This window comes from Schistocerca piceifrons, chromosome 3 (genome assembly GCF_021461385.2).
Source record: "Schistocerca piceifrons isolate TAMUIC-IGC-003096 chromosome 3, iqSchPice1.1, whole genome shotgun sequence".
Taxonomy (NCBI): domain Eukaryota; kingdom Metazoa; phylum Arthropoda; class Insecta; order Orthoptera; family Acrididae; genus Schistocerca; species Schistocerca piceifrons.
In genome coordinates this window covers 365,457,041-365,484,861 of record NC_060140.1, presented here as the reverse complement: position 1 = coordinate 365,484,861, position 27,821 = coordinate 365,457,041, and the positions used below count along the sequence as shown (strand labels likewise).

Here is a 27,821-nt window from a genome sequence, read left to right as displayed (position 1 = left end):
GTGCTCAACAATCATGGCAGCACTTGCCAGGGTTACTTCACATTCTATTCACGTATGGAGCGCGGGAAGAGTGACTGATTAAATATCTCTGTTCGTGCTGTAACACTGTAATTTGGTCTTCAAGATCCGTATGGGAGCCATATGTAGGAGGCTAATAAATATCTCTAGATTCTTCGCTTAGTATGATAGTATCCTATGGGCAAGCTGTCACACCTTGACCTTCAAATATCAGCTGAAGGTCATGAAGAAGAACACTTACACATCAAGTGGCCCCTGCACATAACGTCACAAGCCACAGCCTCTTTCTCTGTCACGTGTCAACACGTACCTATTTAACCAGCACATCACAAACAAGTATGACAGTAAGGCACGGCTCTCTCCTATAAACACAATACAGTATTTTGGCGATCATTAAGCAGCAAATCACACTGTAATCCCATAATAGACATCTTGGCTATGCTCGAAAGATTGCGAACGACAAGAATTTTTTGCGCCATGTTCTAAAGTAGTTCTCCGAAAAATAACGTAAATAGTGCAATGTGTAGTATTTCTATATCCAAAATACGTGAGGAAAACACGCACATACAAAATGCATTCAAACTGACCAAACTCTATTTTAGGAAGGGCAGAAGAAGGTATTTTGATGATATCTTTATTACCGTGTATCACATAAACAACATATTTTTGTTTCACACAAGGCGAACTCTCTAATATGAAATGTTTATTTGTAACACAGCTCGACCAAGGATGGTGATGAAACAAAACAGATATGAAAAGTCAGTATCTCAAAATTACAATCCTTGCTACCAAAATAAAACTATTTTTCACAATAAGCAATGATTTTAAGTACAACATAACATGCATACACATAGGTTGCTCATTGTGTAAATGAAATGATCGTATGACATTTTTGGTTGGGAGACCCAGTCTGTCGCCGATTGCAAGTCTTACATGTCGATAATGATGAGGACAACATCCAGTCCCCGAGTGGATAAATCTCTGACGTGGCCGCTATTCTAATCCAGGGCCCCTGAATGGCTTTATGAGGAGGACGATTGCTCCGAGGCGATAGAAGAAGAAACAGGAGTAAATTTAGAAGAGATAGGGGATCCAGTATTACAATCAGAATTTGAACGAGCTACGGAGATAGATTGCTTCCCGTATGCACAGGAATAATTACAGTTCCGTGATCATGAACAAAAATTCAAACTTTGCTCCAAAATGCAATTGTAGTATTTCTCAAAAGGTCTGAGATTTAGAGCACAACACTCAAGTGACGCTAGTAACTTAATTGTTGTATAAGACGGCAAAAAATACGCATGTTTGTATATTTCCACTACTGATGAGACTTGCAGGTTAGGCAGCATTTGTTGATGGCCAAAATTTGTTTGTTGTACCACAATTTGCACGGACAATGAATCCTCAAATTAGATATTTCCAAATATAAATTGCCTGTATTATTTATTAAGATTCACATGGCTCGCTTATTTTAACTGTTTAAGTGTGTTAGAGGATGATAGTGGTTTGATCTTTGTACCATGCATTAACATCACGTGTCAAATGCATCAAACTACATAAAAATTGACTTCTCATGGTCAGGTTTTATTGTATTTCTACAGGTAAAACTCTAATCCTGGTCAATGACAAGTACGCATGTTGGAGAATTTTAAAGTCTGACATGTGCTGAAGCAAAATTTTTTGCAGTGCACTTGAAAAAGGTCCAAAGAACGAAATTGCAATTGTGAAATAAATAATGTCTACAGTGAATGGCAAATATGATGTGCGTTACAAAAACATAATAAAATGGTTCTAAAATATTGAAAAACTCCGTTGGTGGAATTCACAGCTCTAAGTGCACCTGCAGACGAGAATTACCAAAGTAAACAATGTGATTGCTACATATTGGCACTGATAACATTTTAATGCCACAAAAAGTGTTTCATCTAGTTCACCATTCATCCATACGTCTTTCGATCCTGAGTACTTTTCAGTACTTTCTAATATCTACAATTCAAGTGGTCTTACAGCGTATGTACTGAGTGTGTCAGATACTGTGGATGTCAGCTACCTCGGTGGCAGTTATTGGGAAGGTGTCAGCTACACACCTAAACTGTAAAAACTCGCTTTAAGGTGTATGAGCTTAGTCCAAAACTGTAAGGAGATGCCCCGAAACTGTAACATATTGCCACCATTACTCACTTCCCCCAACTATTATTGGGTGGAACAACGACAGTCTGCTTTGTGTCACGTTTTACTGTTTTGAAGCAAGCTGCTACATTCTCAGGGAAGGTTCGTACAGTTTCAGAGGAAATTGTTACAGTATCCGTTATCAGGTGGCTCTCCAGCAGCTGACACCCAATAGCTGAGACCCCCCCCCCCAGTAGTTATGTCTTGTGTACAACATATTACATCGTTCAGATCGTTCCCCTTCCCCCCGATAGCGGGAAGGAAACTAAAACAGCTCTCTAATCGTTTTTTGTGGAAGTATCACAGTTTTCGATTACAATACGAAGTGGTTGCAGGTGCGCACTGTCTCGGGCATTTGGGACTTTCAGATATTTGTTCGGTGTACCGTGTTGACTATCTCTCACGCAATCCACCAATCTCGTCTCGGTTATCTTACTGTCTGCGGACGGGCAGTCTTGATACGCCTGTAGATGTTGGTCGTGTGAGTTTCCAGTTAAAACATGTCCGTGAATTGACAGTTATTTCGGGGAAGATAAGGCGAAATGGCTGCATGAAGAATGTGAAGAAATCTAAAAACAAATGATTCTCGGAAAATCTGGCTCAGCATAGAAAAGCCAAAACAATTTTCGGTGAAATTAAATTCAAGGGCCGTAATATTAATAATGCAACGATAATTCCATTGTTAAATGCAGAGGAGACGGTGGATAGGTAGAAAGAGTGCATTGGAGGGCTTTATGAAAACAATTGACTGGCTGGGTGAGATTAAGACATGTGAACACAAAATAAGCAGTCTTGCATATGCGGATGACTTAGTTGTGATGGCAGATTCGATTGAAAGTTTGCAAAGTAATATTTCAGAGCTAGATCATATATATATATATATGTACCTTTAAAAATACTTTAGTCTTTCTGTAACAACAATTTATTTAAAATAATTCACCCATCATTTCACACCCGAAGGGGTGAAACTTTCAAAAATGCTGAAGCACGTATTTCTTTATATCCAACCCAGAAACCAAATACCAATTTCGTAGGTCTATCTTCACAACTGCCTTAATAGGACATCTTTTCAAAAAACCTCTCATCCCATATTTCAACCCCGTTAGTTGGGGAATTTCAAAAAATCTCGTCTTTTAACGACGCCTGCATAATAAGACTAACACTCTCCTCAAAATTCGAATTTCTGTCCTTTGCGGTGTGGACTCGACGATGATGAGTCAGTCATTCAAGACATTGCCTACATACACACATCAAAAAAGTTTTGCATCACCCCGGTTCCAAGAACTCCTGAGGACAGAGGTTGACTGTGGATTCTTTATCACAGACACAATCCCTTTCGCCAGCCGCGGTGGTCGAGCGGTTCTAGGCGCCCAGTCCGGATCCGCGCGACTGCTACGGTCGCAGATTCGAATCCTGCCTCGGGCATGGATGTGTGTGATGTCCTTAGATTGGTTAGGTTTAAGTCCGATAGTGCTCAGAGCCATTTGAACCATTTGAGCCACAGTCCCTTTCACTGTTCAGAGATGTCACTAAACACGCCCAAAGATGTGAACAAGAACGTATGAGCAGCGCCTATTAGACGGAGGGGTCCGACAGCCGAAAAGGTCCAGTCATTCCACCAGGAAAAAAGTATACGGCTCATGTTGTCTGTAGTTCAACCATGCCTAGACGGTCAATACCGCGATTCGATTGCGTCCGCATTATTACTTTGTGCCAGGAAGGGCTCTCAATAAGGGAAGTGTGCAGGCGTCTCGGAGTGAACCCAAGCGATGTTGTTCGGACATGGAGGAGACACAGAGAGACAGGACCTGTCAATGACATGCCTCGTTCAGGCCGCCAAAGAGCTACGACTGCAGTGGATGATCGCTACCTACGGATTATGGCTCGGAGGAACGCTGACAGCAACACCACCTTGTTGAATAATGCTTTTTCAGCCATAGGACGTCGTGTTACGTCTCAGACTGTGCGCAATAGGCTGCATGATGCTCAACTTCACTCCCGGCGTCCATGGCGATGTCCATCTTTGCAACCTCGACACCATGCAGCGCGGTACAGATGGGCCCAACAACATGTTGATTGTACCGCTCAGGATTGGCATCACATTCCCTTCACCGATGAGTCTCGCATATGCCTTCAAGCAGACAATCGTCGGAGACGTGTTTGGATGCAACCCGGTCAGACTGAACGCCTCAGACACACTGTCCAGCGAGTGCAACAAGGTGGACGTTCCCTGACGTTTTGGGGTGGCTTTCTGTGGGGCCGACGTACGCCGCTGGTGGTCATGGAAGGCGCCATAATGACTGTACGATATGTGAATGCTATCCTCCGACAGATAGTGCAACAATATCGGCAGCATATTGGCGAGGCATTAGTCCTCATGGATGACAATTTGCGCACATCATATGAATGACTTCCTTCAGGATAACGACATCGTTTGACTAGAGTGGCCAGCATGTTCCCCGGACATGAACCCTACCGAACATGCCAGGGATAGATTTTAACAGGGCTGTTTATGGATGACGTGACTCACCAACCACTCTGAGGGATCTACGCCGAATCGCCGTTGAGGAGTGGGACAATCTGGACCAATAGTGCCTTGATGAACTTGTGGATAGCATGCCACGACGAATACAGGCATGCATCAATGCAAGAGGATGTGTTACTGGGTATTAGAGGTACCGGTGTGTACTGTAGTCTGGACCACGACCTCTGAAGTTCTCGCTGTATGGTGGTACAATATGCAATGCGTGGTTTTCATGAGCAATAAAAAGAGCGAAAATGATGTTTATGTTGATCTCTATTCCAATTTTCTGCACAGGTTCCGGAACCCTCGGAACCCAGGTGACGCAAATTTTTTTTCATGTTTGTATAGGTTTCTAATGTTGCCGTTGGTTTGGATTTGCCGTTGGTTTGGATTCGATCTAATAAGAATAATCCTAATACTGAACTATCACAGTACGTCAACGTTTGTCCTGTCTTCCACTTTACAACGATTCTATCCCAGACGCCACATATTTCTGCTGCTTTTCACGTTTCCCTATATTCGCCTGATCAGAAATCGTTATCTACTTGCCGCTTCACTTCCTTGAATCGAGCTATGATGTACATTCAGACGTCCCTTGCCGGATATCAGAAAAGTGAACTAAATCGAAATCATTTACCAGTGGAGATATGATCTTGAAACTTTCAGGTACAAGTCTAATGTCCTAATATACACACTATTTGTATTTAATGTTAGAGTGTCTATTTCTTCTCTACGCATTGCTGACTCCCCTGCTTCTGGGGAAAGAAAGTGTCCTGAAACTCTGTCTTCATGTCCGCCCTATTTGACAAGACCGTGGGTAGTTTTCGGCAGCCATAACTGATAATTTGTATCCGTAAACTAAACTGTCTGGGATCGAACGGGATACACAAGAATTTTCGTTGGGTAGTCGATGACGCTATCCCTAGATCACAAAAAGTTTATAGAAGCAAGGGTATTCGTTTTACAGTACGCATAGTTACATGCCGGGTGTAAACGATAACTGTTTACAACGTACCACGGAGATGTAGGTGTAGTCGAAACTAACAAATTTACTTTTGTGGATCAAGCGGGGATACAACCTCAAATTCGGCTACAATAGCCACCTAAGCTCCAGCTCAAGTGCGCTGCAATGTTAGTAATTCCTCGCTCCTCCACTTACAAAATGTAAAACTGACGTTTGTGTAAATTTTATCTCAAAACACTGTGCGTTTTAACAGCTTAAAATTAACAATTTAGTTGTTTAGTTTGTCTGTCTTTCTTACAGTGAAACTACTATGCTTGTAAGAGTTACGTTTAGACCGAATAGTAAAAGCAATTACTCTTTACGTAACGTTTACACATATTTTTTCTTAGATAACCTAATAGCCGAATAAGCCGGTGGCGTTAGAGAGCGAGAGGATATATAAAATCTAGTCGTGCAGTGTCTGTATTTTACAGTGTCTGTACAGACATACGCAGACATTGTAAAGTTCAGACATTGTGCTACTGTGTTTCATACCGAAGGAGCTGCGCGGGTTAGTCGCGCGGTCTCAGGCGTCTTGTCACGGTCCGCGCGGCTCCCCCCGTCGTAGGTTCGAATCCTCTCTCGGGCATGGGTGTGTGTGTTGTCCACAGAGTAAGTTAGATTAAGTAGTGTGTAAGCTTAGCAGTTTGGTCCCATAAGATCTTACCACAAGTTTACAATACCAAAGGAAGACAATCTGATGCGAAAAAGAACCTCTCTTCCTAAGTGGGAATCAAACAATTTGCGTGCGATAGCTATGGGCCGTAGGTACTAGGTTTGAGTGAGTCCTAGAAGCGTGCTCGGATAGCCGAAGTTGTTTAGGCGACCGACTGCGATAATTGTGAGTCCCGGTTCGACACAAATTTTCATATGTACTACAAATTGAATAGCTGTTGTATAATTGTATTCATAGTTTGGAAATACATTTCACAATGATATTAAAAATCTCGCGTGGCGTACTTGCGCTGTAGCTTAGATTGCTTTTGTAGGTCAATTTGAGGCTGTTTCCTTGCTTGATAGGCCGCTACTATCCTATATCAAATTGTTCGCCTGCACTTCCCATAGACCACTGGTATGTGGTAAACAGTTACCGTTTACCCCCTGTATATACTAAAAGGTGTTTATTCCGGGAATTTCCATATTGTTCTGTATCTAATTTACGTGCAAAATTGCGTGAAGTGCACTCAGTTCAGTGTTATAAAAATTTGTATTTTAGAGATGAAAGAAACTAAGAGCTATTATGTGTATGTACTTGACAGCGTGCCGTCACAACCGACAGCGAGTGGAGAACAGTGTTCGTATTGATACATTAAGCTTCCTGACGAGTATCTTCCTGGAAGAGCGTTTGGTCATCCGAAGCTGCGAGAAGCTGACTTTCAAGGCGTTAGTCAGCCACCAGTGGCGGAAGTTTGCATCCGGTGATAACGTCACCGCACCTATCTGCGGCGACGTTTTTTCGGAGAACGCGAGATACGAGTGGGGACGCACACGTGGTCGCTCCGAGTCGCGTACGCTGTGCGCCTGGCTCATCTGCGCCGGCCGAATCAAAGTGTGGGCGTAGCAGAGATGCAGCGGCTGGCGGCGTTGACGGCGCTGGTGTGGGTGGTCGCCACGTGCTGCAGTGCTGCCAACGTGGTGACAGTGAGGCAGCCCGACGCCGACTGCGTTCCGGTCGAGGAAATCGCGACGGCGGTGGAGGCGCAGGACAGTAGCGAAGAGCACCAGCCGACACCCCCCGTGCTGTTGGCCAACGTGATTCGCGCGCGGCCTCGCTGCCCCCCGGGCTCCACGTGGATCAAGGGCCGATGCCGCCGTGTCGTGAGGTGCAAGCCTGCCGGGTCCGGGGTCGCGACCACTGCTCTGCAAACCGATAGGTAAACGCATCGGACGCGGCGCGTTTCAAGTTCCTTCCTTCTACTAGGGTCATTCCGAAAATAATCGCTCTAACTTCCCTGTGATGACTTTCAATGCCCGGTCCAGATTCTTTTGATGTAGATCTAATTTTTGAATCTTCTAATGTCCTCTTAGTTTCGTTGTCCTGCGGCAGGCGGACATTGTGAGTAGTAAACTGGCTTTCGTAGATGATGCAGTTATCTGAAATGAAATACTGTTTGGAAAACGTTGTACAAATATTCAGTCATACCATTTCAAAGATGTGCAAATATTGGAAACTTACTTTAAATACTCAGGAGTGTAAAATATTGCACTTCTCAAAATGAGAAAGTACCCCAGTACTATGCTGTGACTACAGCACCAATGAGGTAAAGTGGTAAAGTTCGAGTCGGTCAACTTACACAAATACATGGATGTAACAGTTTGTAGGGATATGAAAAGGAACGATCGAATAGACTCAGTAGTAGACAAAGCAGATAACAGGCTTCGGTACATCGGTAGAATGCTAGGGAAATGCAGTCAGTTCACGAAGGAAATTGTTTACAAACCATTCGTGTGCTCGAAAGCCAATTTTATTAAAAAAAAAGGAAACAACGACAGTAAGAACAGTCAAAGGTTCGTTTGACCTACTGGACAGCGTGACGGACATGCTGAAGCAACTGAACTGACAAACGCCTCAAGGTCGACGCAAACTATCCTGTGTAGGCCTGCCTAGTAAGTTTCAGGATCTAAAATTAAATAATAAATCTAAAAGTGTACCAAAATCCCAACGTATCGCTCCCGTATAGATCGCAAAGGCAAGATTAGAAAAATCGCAGAGTGCACAGGAGGGTTTAAGCCGTCGTTTTCTCGCACTCTGTACTTGAATGGATCGGTAGAAAGCCTTAGGAAGTGGAAAAACGGGAAGCACCCTCTGCCATGCTCTTCACAATGGTTTGAAGAGTTTTGATGTAGACGTAGATGTAGACAACAGCAGCAAGACAGCGTTGCAAAATGGCGTCTCTCATCGAAGAGCGTATGAAACAGACGTGTGTCATTTAGTTCCTCACTGCGCAACATATTGCGCCAATCGTAATCTGTCGACGCCTGATAAACAAACACGGTGATGATACAGTGCATGTGAATGAAGTGAGGCTTTTCAGCAGAGGTGAAAAATAGCGAAGACAAAGCTTGCCCCGGTCGCTGCTGTTCAGCTGGCATACCTCCTAATAAAAGGGTCTCGATCAAATCATCGGTGATGATCGGTGGATTACGGCAGAGGAATAGTCTGCACATCTGAATATCGACTGTACTGCCTTAGACGAGATGTTACGCTACCTCGGTATGTTCCAGATGGGCCCCTCGGATACTGATGCAGATGTGGAATGAATATGTGTCAAGCCCTTCGGAACTATTGAGGCTAGAGACGACAGTTTTCTGAACACCATCCACCAGCAGAAATGCAAAAACCAATGTTTGTAAATGTGTTATGCATGTCTTCTAACGAAGAAAAGGTTCAAAAGACGGCCATCTACAGACAAAGTGATGTGTATAGTGTTCTGGGGTAGGCAGGGTATGGTTCTTTTGGATGTCTTGAAGCATAAAGTAACTGCCAATTCAGAAGGCTACAAGACGACACTAACTAGGCTGTAAGGACAAATTTCTGGAGTCAGGCCAGAGAAGAAAGACACCGTTCGGCTTGTAACGAGATAATGCAGCGCCACACAACAGTTTCGTGACCATGGAACTCTTGTCAAATTTGGTTCGGCTGTTCTGCCGCATACATCGAACTGTTACAGTTATTGTCCACAATAAGCAAAGTCTTTCATGAAAAAGTTGAGAGGAATGAAGATTACAATAAACTTTCTAGTTTACTTAGATTTTCGTGTAGTGTTCTTGACTATGGCTCTGATTCTTGAAGCCGAAATTCTCCATTTTAGGTCCTCGTGGTTGAATTAATCTAAAGACGAGGATTGTCCAGAAAGTAAGTTCCAATCGCTCGCGAAATGAAAACCACAATGAAAACCAAAAACGTTTTATTTACAACAGTTAGGTACACCTTCCACCCACTTCTTTACATAGTCACCGCTCCAACTTCGAGTTTTGTCGTAGTGTTGTATCAACTTTCCAATATCCTTGTCATAGAAAGCAGCCGCCTGTGCTTTCGCCAGTTATCTGCACTGATCTGCAGCTCGTTGTCTGTGGAAAAATTTTGTCTTCATAGCCTGCGGTTCTTGTGATCAGAGATGAGACTCACGGGGAGCCAATTACGAACTGTATTGTGTGTGATGAAACACTTCTCATCGGGAACGCTGCAGGAGCATCTTCATTGCCCCTGCAGTGTGCGGCCGAGAACTGGCATGAAGAAGGTTGTTGTTGCAACTGGTATGGCCCAAGGTCCGTAAAAAAATAAGGTTGAGCAGTAAGCGTTCTGTCCTGCCATTGGCTGAGGCTGTGACGTCACGAAGGAACCGCCGCTGCCTCTGAACAGCGCTACAAGACGCAGTCCGCGGATTTAAGCGATGTATTTGTAAAATGTTTCAGTTTCTACAGAAATAGTAAAAGGTAAATTGTTATTCTGCTATTATTCGATTATTGTTTCATAAATGAATCAAGAAATAACCATACTAAACAGTACTAGATTGCGTAGTTAACAATAGAAATTTTAAGTGTGCCAAATAATTCGTAATTTCGAGTGTTCCTAAAAAAAATAATTTTAACTGTACCGTACCTCTACAACTGGTATGGCCCAAGGTCCGTAAAAAAATAAGGTTGAACAGTAAGCGTTCTGTCCTGCCATTGGCTGAGGTTGTGACGTCACGAAGGAACCGCCGCTGCCTCTGAACAGCGCTACAAGACGCAGTCCGCGGATTTAAGCGATGTATTTGTGAAATGTTTCAGTTTCTACAGAAATAGTAAAAGAAAAATTGTTATTCTGCTATTTCTAGAAAGTTACTGCTATATTCTGTAACTTGTCCAGCTTTTAAACAGACACTGCTGAGTGCTGACTTTAATAAAATCAAGCGTCTATAGATCAAACTATACAAAAATAAGTGCAAAGTACAGTCTGTTTTGCAGTTCTCTACGAAGTAAACGTTCGAAATGAGCATTCGATTTTCTAACTTTGGCTCTGGGAAAAGTGTTAACTTGTAGACAAGCTCTATGTAACGCTCATTTATATTCTGTTTACATCATGTCTACAAAAACACTTTCATTTTCACTCAAGAAATTATGCAATTGCCTTATTTGTAGGAAGCATTTGAATTACCTACCTGAACTGACACACACACACACACACACACACACATTCTTAATTTTCTCACACCTCAAACCTTGGCTTATATTTTTATCAAGGTGGCTGTATAATGTTTGCCCTAGTTGTTAAAATTCACTTATATAAAAGAGCATTGAATCAAAAAAAGTGCTGCAAAATACGATTTACAGGAAATAGTGGTAAATTAACTTACCGAGTCCGCCGTTCAGCAAAGTTGGTATGTAGTGTGGGAAACAATAAGCCAATCCTTGACACTGTCAGTGTAGAGTCCTGCTTGTTGTGAAACACACAGTCAGAGGACCTTCACTTCTATCACTAAGTTTATATATTATTTAACGTTCACAAATAATGTTTATTTACATTCTAAAGCGATGACAAATACCACTTCCTTGCTTTCCGTTGCTGAGCGGCAACTGCTTTCTTCGACTTGTCCTTTGCAGACAGCCAACGCAGTCGGATAAAGGTTCTCGTCGTAGCATAAATCTTAATGATTTCTGGGTGAATAGTGGGGAATCGCTCGGTAAGTATAGCGCACAGGTTCTTGATGACACCAGTTTCCCTGGACAAACTGTCGTGTCCATGGATCTGGGCAAAAATTAACTCAAATCTGCTAATTGTTTCGAGCCACGTTTCTGAAGGCACAAGCAAACCCCCACGAGAAACCATGCCCAGCCATCCTCTCGATGTCTCCTCAGGCAGTGTCAGTAACTCTCCAGTGGGTGTGGCCAGTGATCTGTCATACTGTCTGCATCGATAAGCTACATATCCAGCAAGATATTTAAATCCTTCAGTGCTACAATCAGAAGCCAGTGACATTGGAGGCATATCGGATTCTCCTACTCCAAAATCTAAATCTTCTATCTCCTTCTCTCCTTCAACCATTGCCAACGCCTCAGACATATCAGGCAGGATATGGCCAAAAACAGTTGCAGTCACGAATCTTCCTTCTTCATCTGGCTCAACAGACGATGCATTTGAAAGTGGAATATCATGAGCGTTTGCTCCCAACAACAACAGTCTTATCCGGCTGCTTACTTCGACTGGCGATGGGTGATCATAAAAACGTCCAAGGCCTCTTATAAGAGAAAAAAAGTTCTCCAAGCAGTCTTGATTTAATCTTGCTGTAAGAATATATTCAATATTATAAACAGCTAAGTCACTGAACAGACCCAAAAGTGACCGAACAGTTTTCAAAAATCCTTTCTGGAAGGGTAGGAGATGCTCTGAGTTGCCAACACGCATCTTCTCACAACACTTCGAAAATTTACGTAGGCACTGTTCTTGGGCTTGAAAATTGACACCAACTCCACAGGCTAGTGATTTATTACTTTCTTTTGTCCTTGAATTAAGTACATCGAAAGTCTCATCCACCATCTGTATGAAATCACTGGCGTGTCCTTCTTCAGGCATCAAATACCGAATCGCCTGTGCAGTTGTATTTGATAGCAGCTGAGCTGCTAAGCGTACTCGCTGTCGCTCTCTGCCCTTCACTATAATGTGTTGCTGAGATAACTTGGGACATATTTTCATCTCGCCACTGTCCAGAACTAACAGTTTCTCGAACACAGTTTTTGTCACAGCCTTGTTTTCCAACATTATTCCTTGATCCAGCAAGTGGTTCCTTAAGAGTTTGAGCAAATGGGGAACGTCAGCAAACACCCACACACGTCTCAGAGAATCACACGGGTGTGGAAAACAAGTATTTTCATGAGTAATGCCAAGCTCCTTCCAGACAGAACTATTCTTTGCACCCATGTCTGCTACTGCAGCCACAACATTGTAGCAAATGCTGGCCAGGGAAACAATTACTTCGTTCAAGAGTGCTGCTGTCATCTGAACGTCAAAACTGAAATAGATAGGTTGCTTCCACGTTGCAAACAAGCCTCGGACCATGACAACAAGGACATTACTGTGAGGTCCAAGAATCCTGTCATCTTGCTGATCGTAACAAATTCTACTGTCAATGTTCATTTCATGAAATGATAAAACACAAATACGTTCCCTGTCAGTCAGTGTTGCAGCCTGCATTTTCATCACCGCTAAAACATCCTTCAAAATTCCTGGTTGGCAACTGAAACTGCGATTAATCCAAGAACGCAAGGTTGACACTGCAGGTAGAGGATATCCGAGTTTTTCTCTGAGGAAATTGTAACTCTTCTGCGACAGAGCACGTAAAGTAATAGACTTACAAATGTCCTCTTTGCCCCATCGAACCCGTTTTGAACCATGCAACAAGCTTCTAACTTGATTGGGTGACAATATTTTGCCCAGTATTTGATTAGTTTCACGAGACACAAGTTCATTTTTATTAAATTCTTCTTCGTGCAGACGTCGTTTCATTGAGGACAGCTGAACTCTAAGATATTTATTACGTGCTCGCAATTTCATGCACATGTTCCTTAGATGAGCATTTCTCCTCTGTAGTGACGCTACAGAATTCTGTAAAGTGACTTTATGTGGATCACTACAAAGAACTTCATCTGTAAATGTATACTTGTCAACATTCCTCTTCAATGGTGACAGCTTCTTTAAAGTCTCTAGGCTTCTTCTACGAATGTCACGTTTGTTAAAACGTTCTTTCCTTTCTTCTATTGCAATCGGTGTGTTATCACTGGCGTTACTACCACAAGGCAAATTGCAAGACGGATACGCATCACTCTTAAGGATCAGTTTCCGCGGTAAATTTAACAGCTCTGAACGTAAGTCCCGGATATAATCCGTTTCCTTGAAATGACGAGAGCATATTCTAGCGTTCCCTACGTTCACAGGATCTTTCCTAAAGCATTTTGAAAGCCAAACCTTTTGCAGACTTTCATCACGTGGGAAACAATGCAACACTATTTCAGTCCCTTTTGTATTGCGATTGTGAGAGTTACAGCCAACAACAGCACAACCTGGCATTGCTTCCACACACTCTAATACTTCGGACAAACACTCACTGAACAAAGATAACCAAACGGAAACGACAACACGCACGAAACACAACACGGACGAGCCACAACACAAAGCTCAGACGTACACTTCGCGCGCGCCAAGAGCTGTTCCTTAGTGACGTCATGCGCAGAACGTCAGAAATGGGTTTGCTTCTGCGCAGCAGTTACTGCTCCCTCGTGGTATGGCCTCAGACCGTGAGATGGCGGCAGGAACCCCGGCAGATGGTGTCGTGGAGACGGCGGCAGTGCATTGGTCACGTGACGGCTGAGCCGTCCGGCAGCGATCGTTGACTCGCAGCTAAGCTGCGACTAAGATATCTGCGTCAGCAGTTCGTCGCCAACCCCCGGCTATGCCGCGCTCATAATCTGCTCGTAAGGCCCCTTAATACAGGGTGATTCAAAAAGAATACCACAACTTTAGGAATTTAAAACTCTGCAACGACAAAAGGCAGAGCTAAGCACTATCTGTCGGCGAATTAAGGGAGCTATAAAGTTTCATTTAGTTGTACATTTGTTCGCTTGAGGCGCTGTTGACTAGGCGTCAGAGTCAGTTGATGCTAAGATGGCGACCACTCAACAGAAAGCTTTTTGTGTTATTGAGTACAGCAGAAGTGAATCAACGGCAGTTGTTCAGCGTGCATTTCGAACGAAGTATGGTGTTAAACCTCCTGATAGGTGGTGTATTAAACGTTGGTATAAACAGTTTACAGAGAATGGGTGTTTGTGCAAAGGGAAAAGTTCTGGACGGCCGAGAACGAGTGATGAAAATGTAGCACGCATCCAGCAAGCATTTGTTCGCAGCCCAGGAAAATCGACTCGCAGAGCTAGCAGAGAGCTGCAAATTCCACAATCAACTGTATGGAGAGTCCTACGAAAAAGGTTGGCACTTATCTGTCCGTAACTACCTGAACGTCAACTACCCGAGGCGATGGATCGGCCGTCAGGCAGCCCGTGACAGAGCACTTCATCACTGGCCTCCAAGAAGCCCTGATCTTACCCCCTGCGATTTTTTCTTATGGGGGTATGTTAAGGATATTGTGTTTCGGCCACCTCTCCCAGCCACCATTGATGATTTGAAACGAGAAATAACAGCAGCTATCCAAACTATTACGCCTGATATGCTACAGAGAGTGTGGAACGAGTTGAGTGAAAAAAACCTTTTTAAATACTCTTTGTAATGATGTATAACAGAAGGTTATATTATGTTTCTTTCATTAAATACACATTTTTAAAGTTGTGGTATTCTTTTTGAATCACCCTGTATTTTGCCAGAGTGGCCTTGTCACTGCGAAGACAGGCACTACCACATATTTTCAGTGCCGTCGCATTCCTTAGCTAATGCGGTGGACGAGTACAGTCGCGTACTTCAGGGCCCTTGAAACTCCCTGAAGGCTGGTTACTGTTCGGAAAACTGGGTCGTGATGGAGGAAGCGGGAGGTATGTCTAAAACGCTGCATCGGCTAGCAGCAGTTAACGCCCTGGAAACGGCGATGGACACTGGCTTTGGCCTATGCCCTTAAGGTACATTCCTAATCAGAACATTCATACTACTTACACCTTTTTTGTCCTATGATAGATGAAAAACGTGGCCAAGAGGTGTCCAGAAGCAGATACTATTTTGAAAGTTGTAATACAGTGACTAGCCTCGGATGGTTGGGTTTTTACGAGAATGGATTGCAGGTCCTTGTTCATAGTTGGCCAAAAATGCGTAATGGATGGTGATGGTGTGGAAAAATGACAGACGAAATATGGTCCTGTTTAAATCTGTTGCGCTTTCTGTACCTGTTGGAGTTCTCATGAAAACAAATTGCAGACATTATTTTCGGAACGACCCATGCGATATTCTGTAACAGCTACTATGTTGGCTGTCAGACTATTGGTTTATTTGTTTTACAATAGGCTATATTTACTGTCTACAATAATGATTCTTCATTAAAAATAAATAACAACTCTACGATTAAATGTACATCAAGCATTAGTACAGTATTACTATTCTGCTACTGCTGCTAATACTATCACCATCAATATTACACTAATGGCCATTAAAATTGCTACACCACGAAGATGACGTGCTACAGACGCGAAATTCAATCGACAGGAAGAAGATGCTGTGGTATGCAAATGAATAGCTTTTCAGAGCATTCACTCAAGGGTGGCGCCGGTGGCGACACCTACAACGTGCTGACATGAGGAAAGTTTCCAACCAATTTCCTGGTGAAACGTTGTTGTGATACCTCGTGTAAGGAGGAGAAATGCGTACCATCACGTTTCCGACTTTGATAAAGGTCGGATTGTATCCTATCGCGATTGCGGTTTATCGTATCGCGACATTGCTGCTTGCGTTGGTCGAGATCCAATGACTGTTAGCAGAATATGGAATCGGTGGGTTCAGGAGGGTGATACGGAACCGCGTGCTGGGTCCCAACGGCCTCGTATCACTAGCAGTCGAGATGATAGGCATCTTATCCGCATGGCTGTAACGGATAGTGCAGTCACGTCTCGATCCCTGAGGCAACAGATGGGGACGTTTGCAAGACAACAACCATCTGCACGAACAGTTCGACGACGTTTGCAGCAGCATGGACCATCAGCTCGGAGACCATGGCTGCGGTTACCCTTGACGCTGCATCACAGAGAGGAACGCCTGCGATGGTGTACTCAACGACGAACCCGGGTGCACGAATGGCAAAACGTCATTTTTTCGGATGAATCCAGGTTCTGTTTATAGCATCATAATGGTCGCATCCGTGTTTGGCGACATCGCGGTGAACGCACATTGGAAGCGTGTATTCATCATCGCCACACTGGCGTATCACCCCACGTGATGGTATGGGGTGCCATTAGTTACACGTCTCGGTCACCTCTTGCTCGCATTGACGACGCTTTGAACAGTGGACGTTACATTTCAGATGTGTTAACACCCGTGGCTCTATCCTTCATTGGATCCCTGTGAAACCCTACATTTCAGCAGGATAATGCACGACCTCATGTTGCAGGTCCTGTATGGGCCTTTCTGAATGCAGAAAATGTTCGACTGCTGCCCTGGCCAGCTCATTCTCCAGATGTCTCACCAATGGAAAACGTCTAGTCAATGATGGCCGAGCAACTGGTTTGTTCAATACGCCAGCCACTACTCTTGGTGAACTGTGGTATCGCGTTGAAGCTGCATGGGCAGCTGTACCTGTACACGCCATCCAAGCTGTGTTTGACTCAATGCCCAGATGTATCAAGGCCGTTATTACGGCTAGAGGTGGTTGTTCTGGGTACTGATTTCTCAGGGTCTGTGCACCCAAATTGCGTGAAAATGTAATCACCTGTCAGTTCTAGTATAATATATTTGTCCAATGAATACCCGTTTATTATCTGCATTTCTTCTTGGTGCAGCAATTTTAATGGCCAATAGTGTAGTTGGTCGATTACGCAGTGCGCATCTGATTTCTCTCTCGCGATACCCATTCGAGTGGAAGGTAAGTTAACCTGAATGTGGGCTAACCGAGCTGACAAACTTTCTATCCGAAGATAACATGGGTCGTATGAAGTACAAAGTACCACTTCAAGCTGTGCCAGCTGATGACAGATGTCAGTCTGAAAGTACAAGTAAGTGTTAGTACCATCTTCCTCCCTTCGGACCAACACATCAATGAAGGGAAGGCAGTGAAAATATGCAGAACTTTATGGAAGATTTTAATTCCACCCCCCCCCCCCCCCCTGTTACACACACCAAATATTGTCTTGACTACGGGGGTGGAAGAAAAGGAATTACTAAGAGTTAGTAAATACAGGTCGATGCCATCGATTCTGTTTCTTCCAAAAGCCGAGACCTTCAGAGAAATGGCATAGTACACGCCTTGTTGCAAGGGAGAATCTGACTTCACCGCCGTCTTAATCGTAGCTGACCGGGATAGTCAGACGTCCCGTTTTATAAATTCGGTAGAGCAAACTGTTTTAGTTTTGTCGCATGTGTTTGACGCATAGCACGCTCCATTAACAGTAATGTATTTTCGCCTCATTATTAGCTATACCGTTTGGTGTTCTGCTCAAGGTCGTACTGGAGGTGGTTTGCTGTTACCTTCCTACGACCTTTCAACTCGTTCGCTGCTGCACAGAGCTGGCGGTACCCTCCCAGGAGCCGGTAATGGTAACCACAATAAATTATTACTGGTAACAATATATTTATATATACGCCATTACAAACAACTTAAAAAGTTTTTAAATCGTTTGCATATTTACGAACGTGCGTTACCTGATCAAAGTATCCGGACACCCTATGTAATGCGGAATTGACCACTAAATGTCACAAGAGGCGGACCGACCAGTATGAAATGAGGCTGCGAGTGCTGGTTTGCCACTAGAGAAATAGTAACTGCAGAGTGCGTTGGTCAGCAGAGCTCAGTGACTTTGGACGTAGACTACTCATTGGACGCCAGCTGAGTAACGAATGCATCAGGGGCATTACTGTCCTTCTAAAACTGCCCAAATCTACTTGCGACTGTGAAGCAGAATCGTGAAGGAACAACCACAACTACACAGAGACCACGCAGACGCCATGTACTGATGCACACGAACTGTCAAGCATTGCGGAGGATAGTTGTAAGAAATCACATGAAATCAGTGGAAGAAATCAGTCATGAGTTCCACCATCAGTCCAGCTAGTTTAAAAAGAATGCAGTAGAATGGCCAAGCAGCTCCTCGTAAGCAGAACATATCTGTAGTCACTGTTAAGCGACACTTAGGGTGGTGTAAATGGCGACGCCACTGGACAGAGAAGGACTGGAAATCAGTGAATTTGAGTGTTGGATCATGCAATATCCTTTGACAATCCTTATGAAGTGTTCGGGTTTTACGAATGCTTGGTGAACTTTACTTGCCGTCATGTGTGGTGCCAACAGGGAAGCATGGAGGAGGTGGTGTTAAGGTATGGGGTTGTGTTTCGTGATTGGCGTGTTGTCCCCTCATGGCGCTTAAGAAAACGCTAAGTGTGGAAGGATAAGAACACATTTTACTGGATTGTGTACCGTGTACTGTAGAGGAACAGTCGATGATTTGTTTGTATCAGCATGACAGTGCACCCTTTCGTAAAGCAGCTTCTACGAGGCAATTTTTCGTAGACAATAACAGTGCTGGAAAGGACTGAGCTTCCCAAAGTGCAGACCCCAACCCAATGAAACACTCGTGGGATGTGTTAGAGTGCCAACTTCGCTGCAAGCCCACCGATCGAACTTCGTTCTCTGGTTTCTGCTCTTGAGGAAGAGCTGGCTACCGTTCCTCCATAGACATTTGGACACGCCATTGGACGTGTACTCAGCTGGTTTCAAGCCTTCGTAAAAGCACTCCATCTTAATGTCCCCTAGTAGGTATCCGAATGCTTTTGATCAGTTAATGTATGTGGGCTTAGTTTCAAGTGGAGCAGGGAATGAAACAATACGGTTTACGAACAAGCTTTTCTGTGAAATAAAAACCAATCAACAACCAAAAAAAGGAAATCTTCTGGGAAATCCATATCGTGTCACATTTGTAAATCAAAATCTGGGTGATATTCTGTAGCGCGTTGCTCCACCTCGTGCAGTATAACATCCTCGTAACCTCCTTGACATTTTGTCCTCAAAGTTGTCGAGACGTTGCTACTCTAGCCCTCTGGGATCATTTAATGTGTGAAGAGTGTTCCTCCGACAGCGCACTGCAAGTTTCAGCTCATCCCAAGCAGACTGGACCAGTTTCATGTCTGCAGATAAAGTAGGCTATTCCATTCAGTCGAATTTTGGTCACTGTAGAGAACGCTCGTGCGAAATCGTCGCAGAGATGTTGACAGTAGAAGCTCCCCCCAACCCCTCAAACTATCCTCTACAGCAATAAGACGTGTCCGACATGAATTGCGGCTTTATTTGACTAACCAAGCTCGTGCTGAATCTGTGGGAATGCATACACAAGATGCACTTTGGTAACTGGTCGTCTCTGCGCCCTTCTACGACTGTTATCATGTGTTAAAAAATCTGAAATTCGTCGGTGAAGGGAACGCAACGCAGGTAAAGAGGGGTTTAGTTCAACACGTTCCTTGGTCCACCTTCTTCGTGCACCAAAGTTCTGGGAAATTTCTACTGTTGATCACAATGAACGCTTACAGGCTAACTGACCGTGCGTAGACGGTAACGTGTTGTCTTGGCAGAGACACCTCTCTCAGATTCCTTCAAACAGGCTCCTCGTAGCCTTGCTCATTTCTCTTTGGGATACCTTCGATCCAAAATTAGTAGGTAGCGGTGATAGCTGGTATTGTTGACCACGGACGACCAGAGTGACACATCTCTTCAATGTTTTGTTCCACAACAGCGTTTGAATGATCGAAAGACGCCGCCGTGCTCCACGCCAAGTCGGTGGTGAACTTGCTATGCAGCTGCCTCTTTCTGCCGTGAAGAGGCAATGAGCGCATACTGACCCTCGATCCATATCAGACTGAGCAGTGTACTGCAGCCGTGTTGGTCACGATTCAAGAAACAGCGTGCTCGACAACTGAACTGAGGATGTATGCTTTCTTCTACTTCTTTTAAGAAGCTATAAGTTGTAACGAGATGAAAAAGTTTTGAGGTAGGGATTAGCCTACCAATGAAACAATATTGCCCTGGTGCGAGGGTTCCTTACAAACTTAATGACGTATATAGACAGTTCAGTCCGCTCCGGGAATCGAGGATCTCGATGATTTTTGCCTCTTAGCGACATTGGCAAGATATCGGTCACAGGGATTCCAAGACTTTCGAGAATATTATAATTTAAAGTTTCAAGTTGGATAAGAAATCACAAAGGTAATATTTGTTTCATGTGATAGAATTACTAGTTAACAATTTTCTATCTTTTTCTTTTAGGTATACTGTGTAACATTTCTTCTACGTCAACGTCAACGGGTTGTACGCTATAGGTTTTAATGAGCGAGTTTGAGAGTACGAAAATATATGACATAAATGACCGTATCTTTTGGTTGCATTGATTGAGAAGCTTATTGTGTTTAGACCACCAAAATATTGTAGACCTTAGCGTGTGTCATAAATTTGAAACTGATGCGTCTACCCGTTCCTGAGAAAAGGGGGCTTAATAGATTGACAGAGAGTCAGACAGTCGGATAACAAATGAACAAAAATATATTTTTTTCGTGTGAAATAATTACAGGTCAATAATTTTCGGATTTTTTCGTTTATTTTTACAGTGAAACCTTGCTTTTTGCCACATTTCATGATTCTAGACCAAGGATAAGTGCCCTATAGGTTTTGATGCCTGAGTTTGCGAGTATCGGACTATATCACGTAAATGGCAGCATCTTTTGATTGCGCTGACTTAGCAGCTAACGTTTATAACACAGCCATGGGGTCATAGACTTTAGAATGTGGCATAAAATTCGGCTTGATACCTCTATCGGGGCTTCCTGAGGAGAAGGGTTTTGAATAGTCGGTCAGACAGACAGAAGCACGGACATCAAAATGATATTATATATGATTCTTTTTATAGGTTGAGGTACAGAACCATAAAAAAGACTGTGAAAATTATGGGATAGTGTAAAATATTTTGAGCAGTTTACTAGTGGAACTGAATTATCTTACTCTATGTCGAATGCACTTTACAAATACAATATACAGAAAGTTAAAGCTGTGTGATGGAGAATGGGGAGGACCACTCGACAAATTGAAGCTTTCTGACGCTCCATTCTGGGAGCTCAGACAGGTTGTCTGGTAAGCGCTGACAGGCAAATACCGGCATGCGGTTTAGAACCCGGTTCTTAACTTGTCACAGAATATCAGTTGTGTTACTGTTCACATGTTTTCGGTCTGTGCGCTGTCGTCTTCGTTCGTCATCCGCACAGTTAATTGGGCACTAAAGTCTTACTTGTCCGCAGCTCGTGGTCTTGCGGTAGCGTTCTCGCTTCCCGCGCTCGGATTCCCGGGTTCGATTTCCGGCGGGGTCAGGGATTTTCTCTGCCTCGTGATGACTGGGTGTTGTGTGATGTCCTTAGGTTAGTTAGGTTTAAGTAGTTCTAAGTTCTAGGGGACTGATGACCATAGATATTAAGTCCCATAGTGCTCAGAGCAATTTGAACCATTTTTCGAATACAGCCCAAAAGAAATTTACGAGCAACAAAAAGCGTAGAAATTGAAACAGGTGTAGATTGTAATCAGTATAGTGTATATATGGCAAACGAACAAACCAAACACACTCAAGAGAGAGAGAGAGAGAGAGAGAGAGAGAGAGAGAGAGAGAGAGAAAGGCGCAACGTGAAGTAATTGTGCGAAAGAGACGCAAATTGGTGTTATGTGATGGACATGTGCAGACAAACAAATGACTACAATTAAAGAAAAACTGAATGGTTTATTCATGACAAAGAGTTTCGCAAACTGGGCATGTGAGTAACACTTTGGTCCACCTCGGACCCTTATGCAAGCAGTAATTCGGCTGTGGTGGGATATTAACTTGACTGTGGCTCGCCATTTGGGCTGACAACCATGAGTGATGGTCTGGACGCTATTTCCTTTCATAGTAGGAACCGGTTGGTTGTCATCTCTGGCATCCTTACAATACAGTGCTACTGTGGAGATATTTTATGACCCGTTTCGTTGGCCTTCGTCACAAGCCATCCTGGTTTCATATTTCAGCAACATAATGTTCGCCCGCTCACAGCAGCCAGTTTCTCCTACTTGTTTTCGTGCTCGCCAAACCCTACCTTGGTAAGCAAAGTTGCCGGATCTCTCTCCAGTTGAGAACGTTTGGGGCATTATGGGCGGGGCTCTCCAACCAGTATGGGATTCCGACTATCTAACGTGCCAACTGCACAGAATGTAGCACGATATCCCTCAGGAGCACATCCAACAACTCTGCCAATCAATGCGAAGCCAAATAACTGCTTGCATAAGGGCCAGAGGTGGACCAGCACGTTATTGACTTGTTCAGTTTTCGAAGCTCCTTGCCTTGAATAAATCGTCCAGTTTTTATGAAACTGTAATCATTTGTTTGTACATGTATCTCACGCCTACGATTTCCGTCCCTTTAGGGTAATTCCTGCAGGAGGCGTCTTTTTTTTTTCTACTACGTTTCGCAAAATGTGTGTTGCTAATAATGGAAGACGCACAGACGAAGGATGAATCTTAGCACATAGTAGCAACTCTTTACAGCGCAGTTATAGAATATGGTTTCCACGTTTTTGCAAAAATGCTGAGTCCATATCCTATAATTTAGCTGCAAATGCCGAAAGAAAGGGGATGAATATTTTACAGCGCAATCTTAGAAGGTGTATGTTCTTCTCTGTGAATAAAGGAAATCGTTTTAGGGTTCCGTATCTCTTCCGGTAAAAACTGAGCCCTTATAGCAGTGGTGGCCAAGAATTCGGCTTCCGAAGCGTGTCCTGGCATGAGTGCTATAGCACTCGGCCTCAAAAAAATGGTTCAAACGGCTCTGAGCACTATGGGGCTGAACCGCTCGGCCACCACGGCCGGCCACTCGGCCTCGCTGCACACTTACCCCATCGCCCCACGACGTTGAGGAGGGAAGGGATGCGGGGGGGGGGGGGGGGGAGAGGGAACTGCGAACAGTGTATGACTTCGTCTTATTTTTCACATTTCGCAACAGCATAGGCCACGAACGAAACAAATTTACAATATTATGTTATTATTTTTAGCGCACTGAAGACAATTTTTATCTGGTGTAAACTGTCGTGGTATGGACAGACTTTCGCACTCATGGTGCCATGTAGCCATGATGTATTTAGCTTCATAGTCGAAAAACGATCTTCCACACAAATAGGTTGGTCGAAATATTGTAGCACTTTTGCAGCCTCATTATGGAGACATGGAAACTCTACTCAAGGAAAGTAATGTAGAAGTCCTGGATAGTTTTGACGTAAAAGGATTTGTCAATAATATGAGAATTGCCTTGCAGGTCAGTTAGAGGTGCACTTGCAACTCAAATGGCGAACGGTGTCGAAGACAGATGGTTGAAATGGCTCTGAGCACTATGGGACTTTAACTTCTGAGGTCATCAGTCCCCTAGAACTTAGAACTACTTAAACCTAACTAACCTAAGGACATCCCACACATCCATGCCCGAGGCAGGATTCGAACCTACGACCGTAGCGGTCGGGCGGTTCCAGACTGTAGCCCCTAGAACCGCTCGGCAACTACGGCCGGCTCGAAAACCGATGTAAGATTGACAGTGACCTCAAAACGTTTAGAAAACTATCATTGTAATACTTTCAAGGCCACAACGAACACTTCAGACCTCATGTTTTCCTTAACGGAAGTGAGCTTAGGGAGCTGTACCGGTGCATGTCAGAATGTGCCCTTTCTAAAACATTATTTTCTTTTTAAATGCATCTTCATCCAATCAGAAAGAAATTGTTTCTTACCTTAGAGTGTCTTACTATGGGCAGTGTGCAACTAAGTCCACTTAAAATGCGATGTCTGCAGTGCATTCCGGATGTTTTACTTATCGTTCCTGCACTCGTTTTTCCTTCGTAAATTCAACAATAGCAAATTTTAAATCTAAAAATCGTTCCAGGTACGCCCCTCGACTGAACCAAAGTACTTTGCAGTAATATATGAAATCTCCATACTCTTCGTTGAGTTCTACCAAAAACTGTTGCAACTGACAGTGCACTAAGGCAGGTAACTTCAGAAATTTTAATATTCATACCACCATTTTCTTCGCAAGCTGCATGCCTCCAAATTAAGCAGAAAGTGCTTCAAAACAATGGCTCCTATCTGTCAATAGTTGTAATTTTTTGTTCTTTCAGTGTCAGCTAAATCTTTAAATTCTTTCTGAATAGTATTATTATACCTTTTATAGTAAATATGCAACACCCGTCGCTTAAACGACCGTATAATATATACTGAGAACTCTCATGTCTCTCATTCCTTTTTAAAGGTTTGTGACGATAGATGGCTGGACTGCCTCTTTTTGTTCAAGCAGCCACTTGACCTGTGACTGTATCTCATACCACGAACGACAGCGAAGGGTAAAGAGATGTGACACCACGACCATGCCGAACTGAAGAGATTTGTGGCGACCGAAAAACGCTACAGCGGAACAGTAAATGAAATGTGGTGCTGTACCGAGTACTTCAGAGAAGGAACGACCGAAGCCGACAGGCAGGGCCTTGGTCCGCATGCGGCCCTCACATCCAGCACACGCGAAGTTTGGCATGCTGTGGCCCACTCTGCCTTATAGGATCATTTTGTCGTCCGTCCGCCTGTCTGTCCAACTGTTAAGGACTCTTTTTCTTAAGAACGGTTAGAGGTATCAAGCGGAGATACCGTCTCTTGGCGGGGTGAAAAATTTAAGCTTCTATGTCAATTCAGTCAGAAGACAGGCCCTTTTAGGTCACATATTTCGATACTCGCAAACTGACTCATAAAAGATCTATAGATGAACTATCTGTACACATGTCAGGACTGGTGATCTGGTGGTAAAGTGCGTGCCAGGACACGAAGGAACCGCGGGTGGACCTCGGATTTTCCAGTCTTCGTTTTAACTTAGCTTTCATCGCTAACGATGTGAGGAGTCGCCAGAAATGACACATTAAACTATAGGTCCCCTTTCCCCTGTTCGATAACTAGCGTAGGATAGGGACGGCAAGTCGCCAAAGTGGCGTCCAATCGACGTGCACGATGCCACTGAGCCACAGCCAGTTATTAGCTACATGCGTAACCATGTTTGTATCGAACCGCCAGAGTGCAAGTCCTATTCGCATTTATCCGCTTTATTAAGGAATTTCCCGCTTTTCCCCAATACTTTGATTTCTATTTTCAATAACTTTCGAAAGATACAAAATGTACAAGTTTATAAAATTAGTAAATTTGGCTCTTGTGCAATACATTGAAAGGTTTAAAAATGATGTCTTTTAAAATACCAAAATTTATGGAAGTCTCAAAAAGAAAAGTGAACTTCACAGTTATACACAAAGAAACTGGTATAGGCATGCCTATTCAAATACAGAGATACGTGAACAGGTAGAATACGGCGCTGCGGTCGGCAGCCCCTATATAACACTATAAGTGTCTGGCGCTGTTGTTAGATCGATTAATGCTGCAACAATGGCAGATTATAAAGATTTAAGTGAGTTTGAACGTTATGTTATAGCCGGCGCACGAGCGATTGGACACAGGATCTCCGAGGTAGCGATGAAGTGGAGATCTTCGCGTACGACAATTTCATGGTGTAGCGTGAAGATCAGGAAACAGGTAAAACACCAAATCTCCGACATCGCCGCGGCCGGGAAAACATCCTGCAAGATCGGGACCAACGACGACTGAAGAGAATCGCTCAACGTGTCAGAAATGCAACACTTCCACAAATTGCTGTAGATTTTTATGCTGGGCCGTCAACAAGTGTCAGCGTGCGAGCCATTTAACGAAACATCATCGACATGGGCTTTCGGAGCTGAAGTCCCATTTGTGTACCCTTGATGACTGCACGACACAAAGCTTCACGCTCTGTCTGGGCTCGTTAACAACAATTGGACTGTTGATGACTGGAAACATGTTGCCTCGTAGGATGAGTCTCGTTTCAGATTGTATTGAGGGAATGGACGCGTGCGGATATGGAGACAAACTCATGAATCCATGGACCCTGCATGTCAGCAGGGGACTGTTCAAGCTGTTGGACGCTCTGTAATGGTGTGGGGCGCGTGCAGTTGGAGTGATATGGGACCACTGATACGTCTAGATATAACTCTGACATGTGACACGTACGTAAGCATCGTGTCTGATCAATGATTGGAAAAGAGCACAGGTAGTCCCAGTTTTCAAGAAGGGTCGTGAGCAGATGCGCAAAACTATAGGCCTATATCTCTGACGTCCACCTGTTGTAGGATTTTAGAACATGTTTTTTGCTCGCGTATCATGTCATTTCTGGAAACCCAGAATCTACTCTGTAGGAATCAACATGGATTCCGGAAACAGCGATCGTGTGAAACCCAACTCGCTGTATTTGTTCATGAGACCCAGAAAATATTAGATACAAGCTCCCAGGTGGATGCCGTTTTCCTTGGCTTTCGGAAGGCGTTCGATACAGTTCCGCACTGTCGCCTGATAAACAAAGTAAGAGCCTACGGAATATCAGGCCAGCTGTGTGGCTGGATTGAAGAGTTTTTAGCAAACAGAACACAGCATGTTGTTCTCAATGGAGAGGCTTCTACAGACGTTAAAGTAACCTCTGGCGTGCCACAGGGGAGTGTTATGGGACCATTGCTTTTCACAATATATATAAATGACCTAGTAGATAGTGTCGGAAGTCCCATGCGGCTTTTCGCGGATGATGCTGTAGTATACAGGTGAGTTGCCGCATTAGAAAACTGCAGCGAAATGCAGGAAGATCTGCAGCGGATAGACACTTGGTGTAGGGAGTGGCAACTGACCCTTATCATAGACAAATGTAACGTATTGCGAATACATAGAAAGAAGGATCCTTTATTGTATGATTATATGATAGCGGACCAAACACTGGTAGCAGTTACTTCTGTAAAATATCTGGGAGTATGCGTGCGGAACGATTTGAAGTGGAATGATCATATAAAATTAATTGTTGGTAAGGCGGGTGCCAGGTTGAGATTCATTGGGAGAGTCCATCAATAAAGGAGGTGGCTTACAAAACACTGGTTCGACCTATACTTGAGTATTGCTCATCAGTGTGGGATCCGTACCAGGTCGGGTTGACAGAGGAGATAGAGAAGATCCAAAGAAGAGCGGCGCGTTTCGTCACAGGGATATTTGGTAAGTGTGATAGCGTTACGGAGATGTTTAGCAAACTCAAGTGGCAGACTCTGCAAGAGAGGCGCTGTGCATCGCTGTGTAGCTGGCTGTCGAAAGGGTGCGTTTCTGGATGAGGTATCGAATATATTGCTTCCCCCTACTTATACCCCCCGAGGAGATCACGAATGTAAAGTTGGAGAGATTCGAGCGCGCACGGAGGCTTTCCGACAGTCGTTCTTCCCGCGAACCATAAGCGACTGGAACAAGATAGGGAGGTAATGACAGTGGCACGTAAAGTGCCCTCCGCCAC

At 43.9% G+C, this 27,821-nt stretch overlaps 1 protein-coding gene across 1 annotated transcript in view; it reads left to right on the top strand.

The window, feature by feature from the left end:
• Positions 1-7,203: 7,203 nt before the first annotated feature.
• The window catches only part of LOC124789453, an 81,328-nt gene continuing 60,710 nt past the window's right edge, over positions 7,204-27,821 (top strand). Inside the window, exon 1 of the mRNA XM_047256815.1 lies at positions 7,204-7,588. Coding sequence (XP_047112771.1) covers positions 7,281-7,588 — 308 coding nt within the window. The 5' untranslated portion in view covers positions 7,204-7,280. The remainder of the gene's footprint in view (positions 7,589-27,821) is intronic.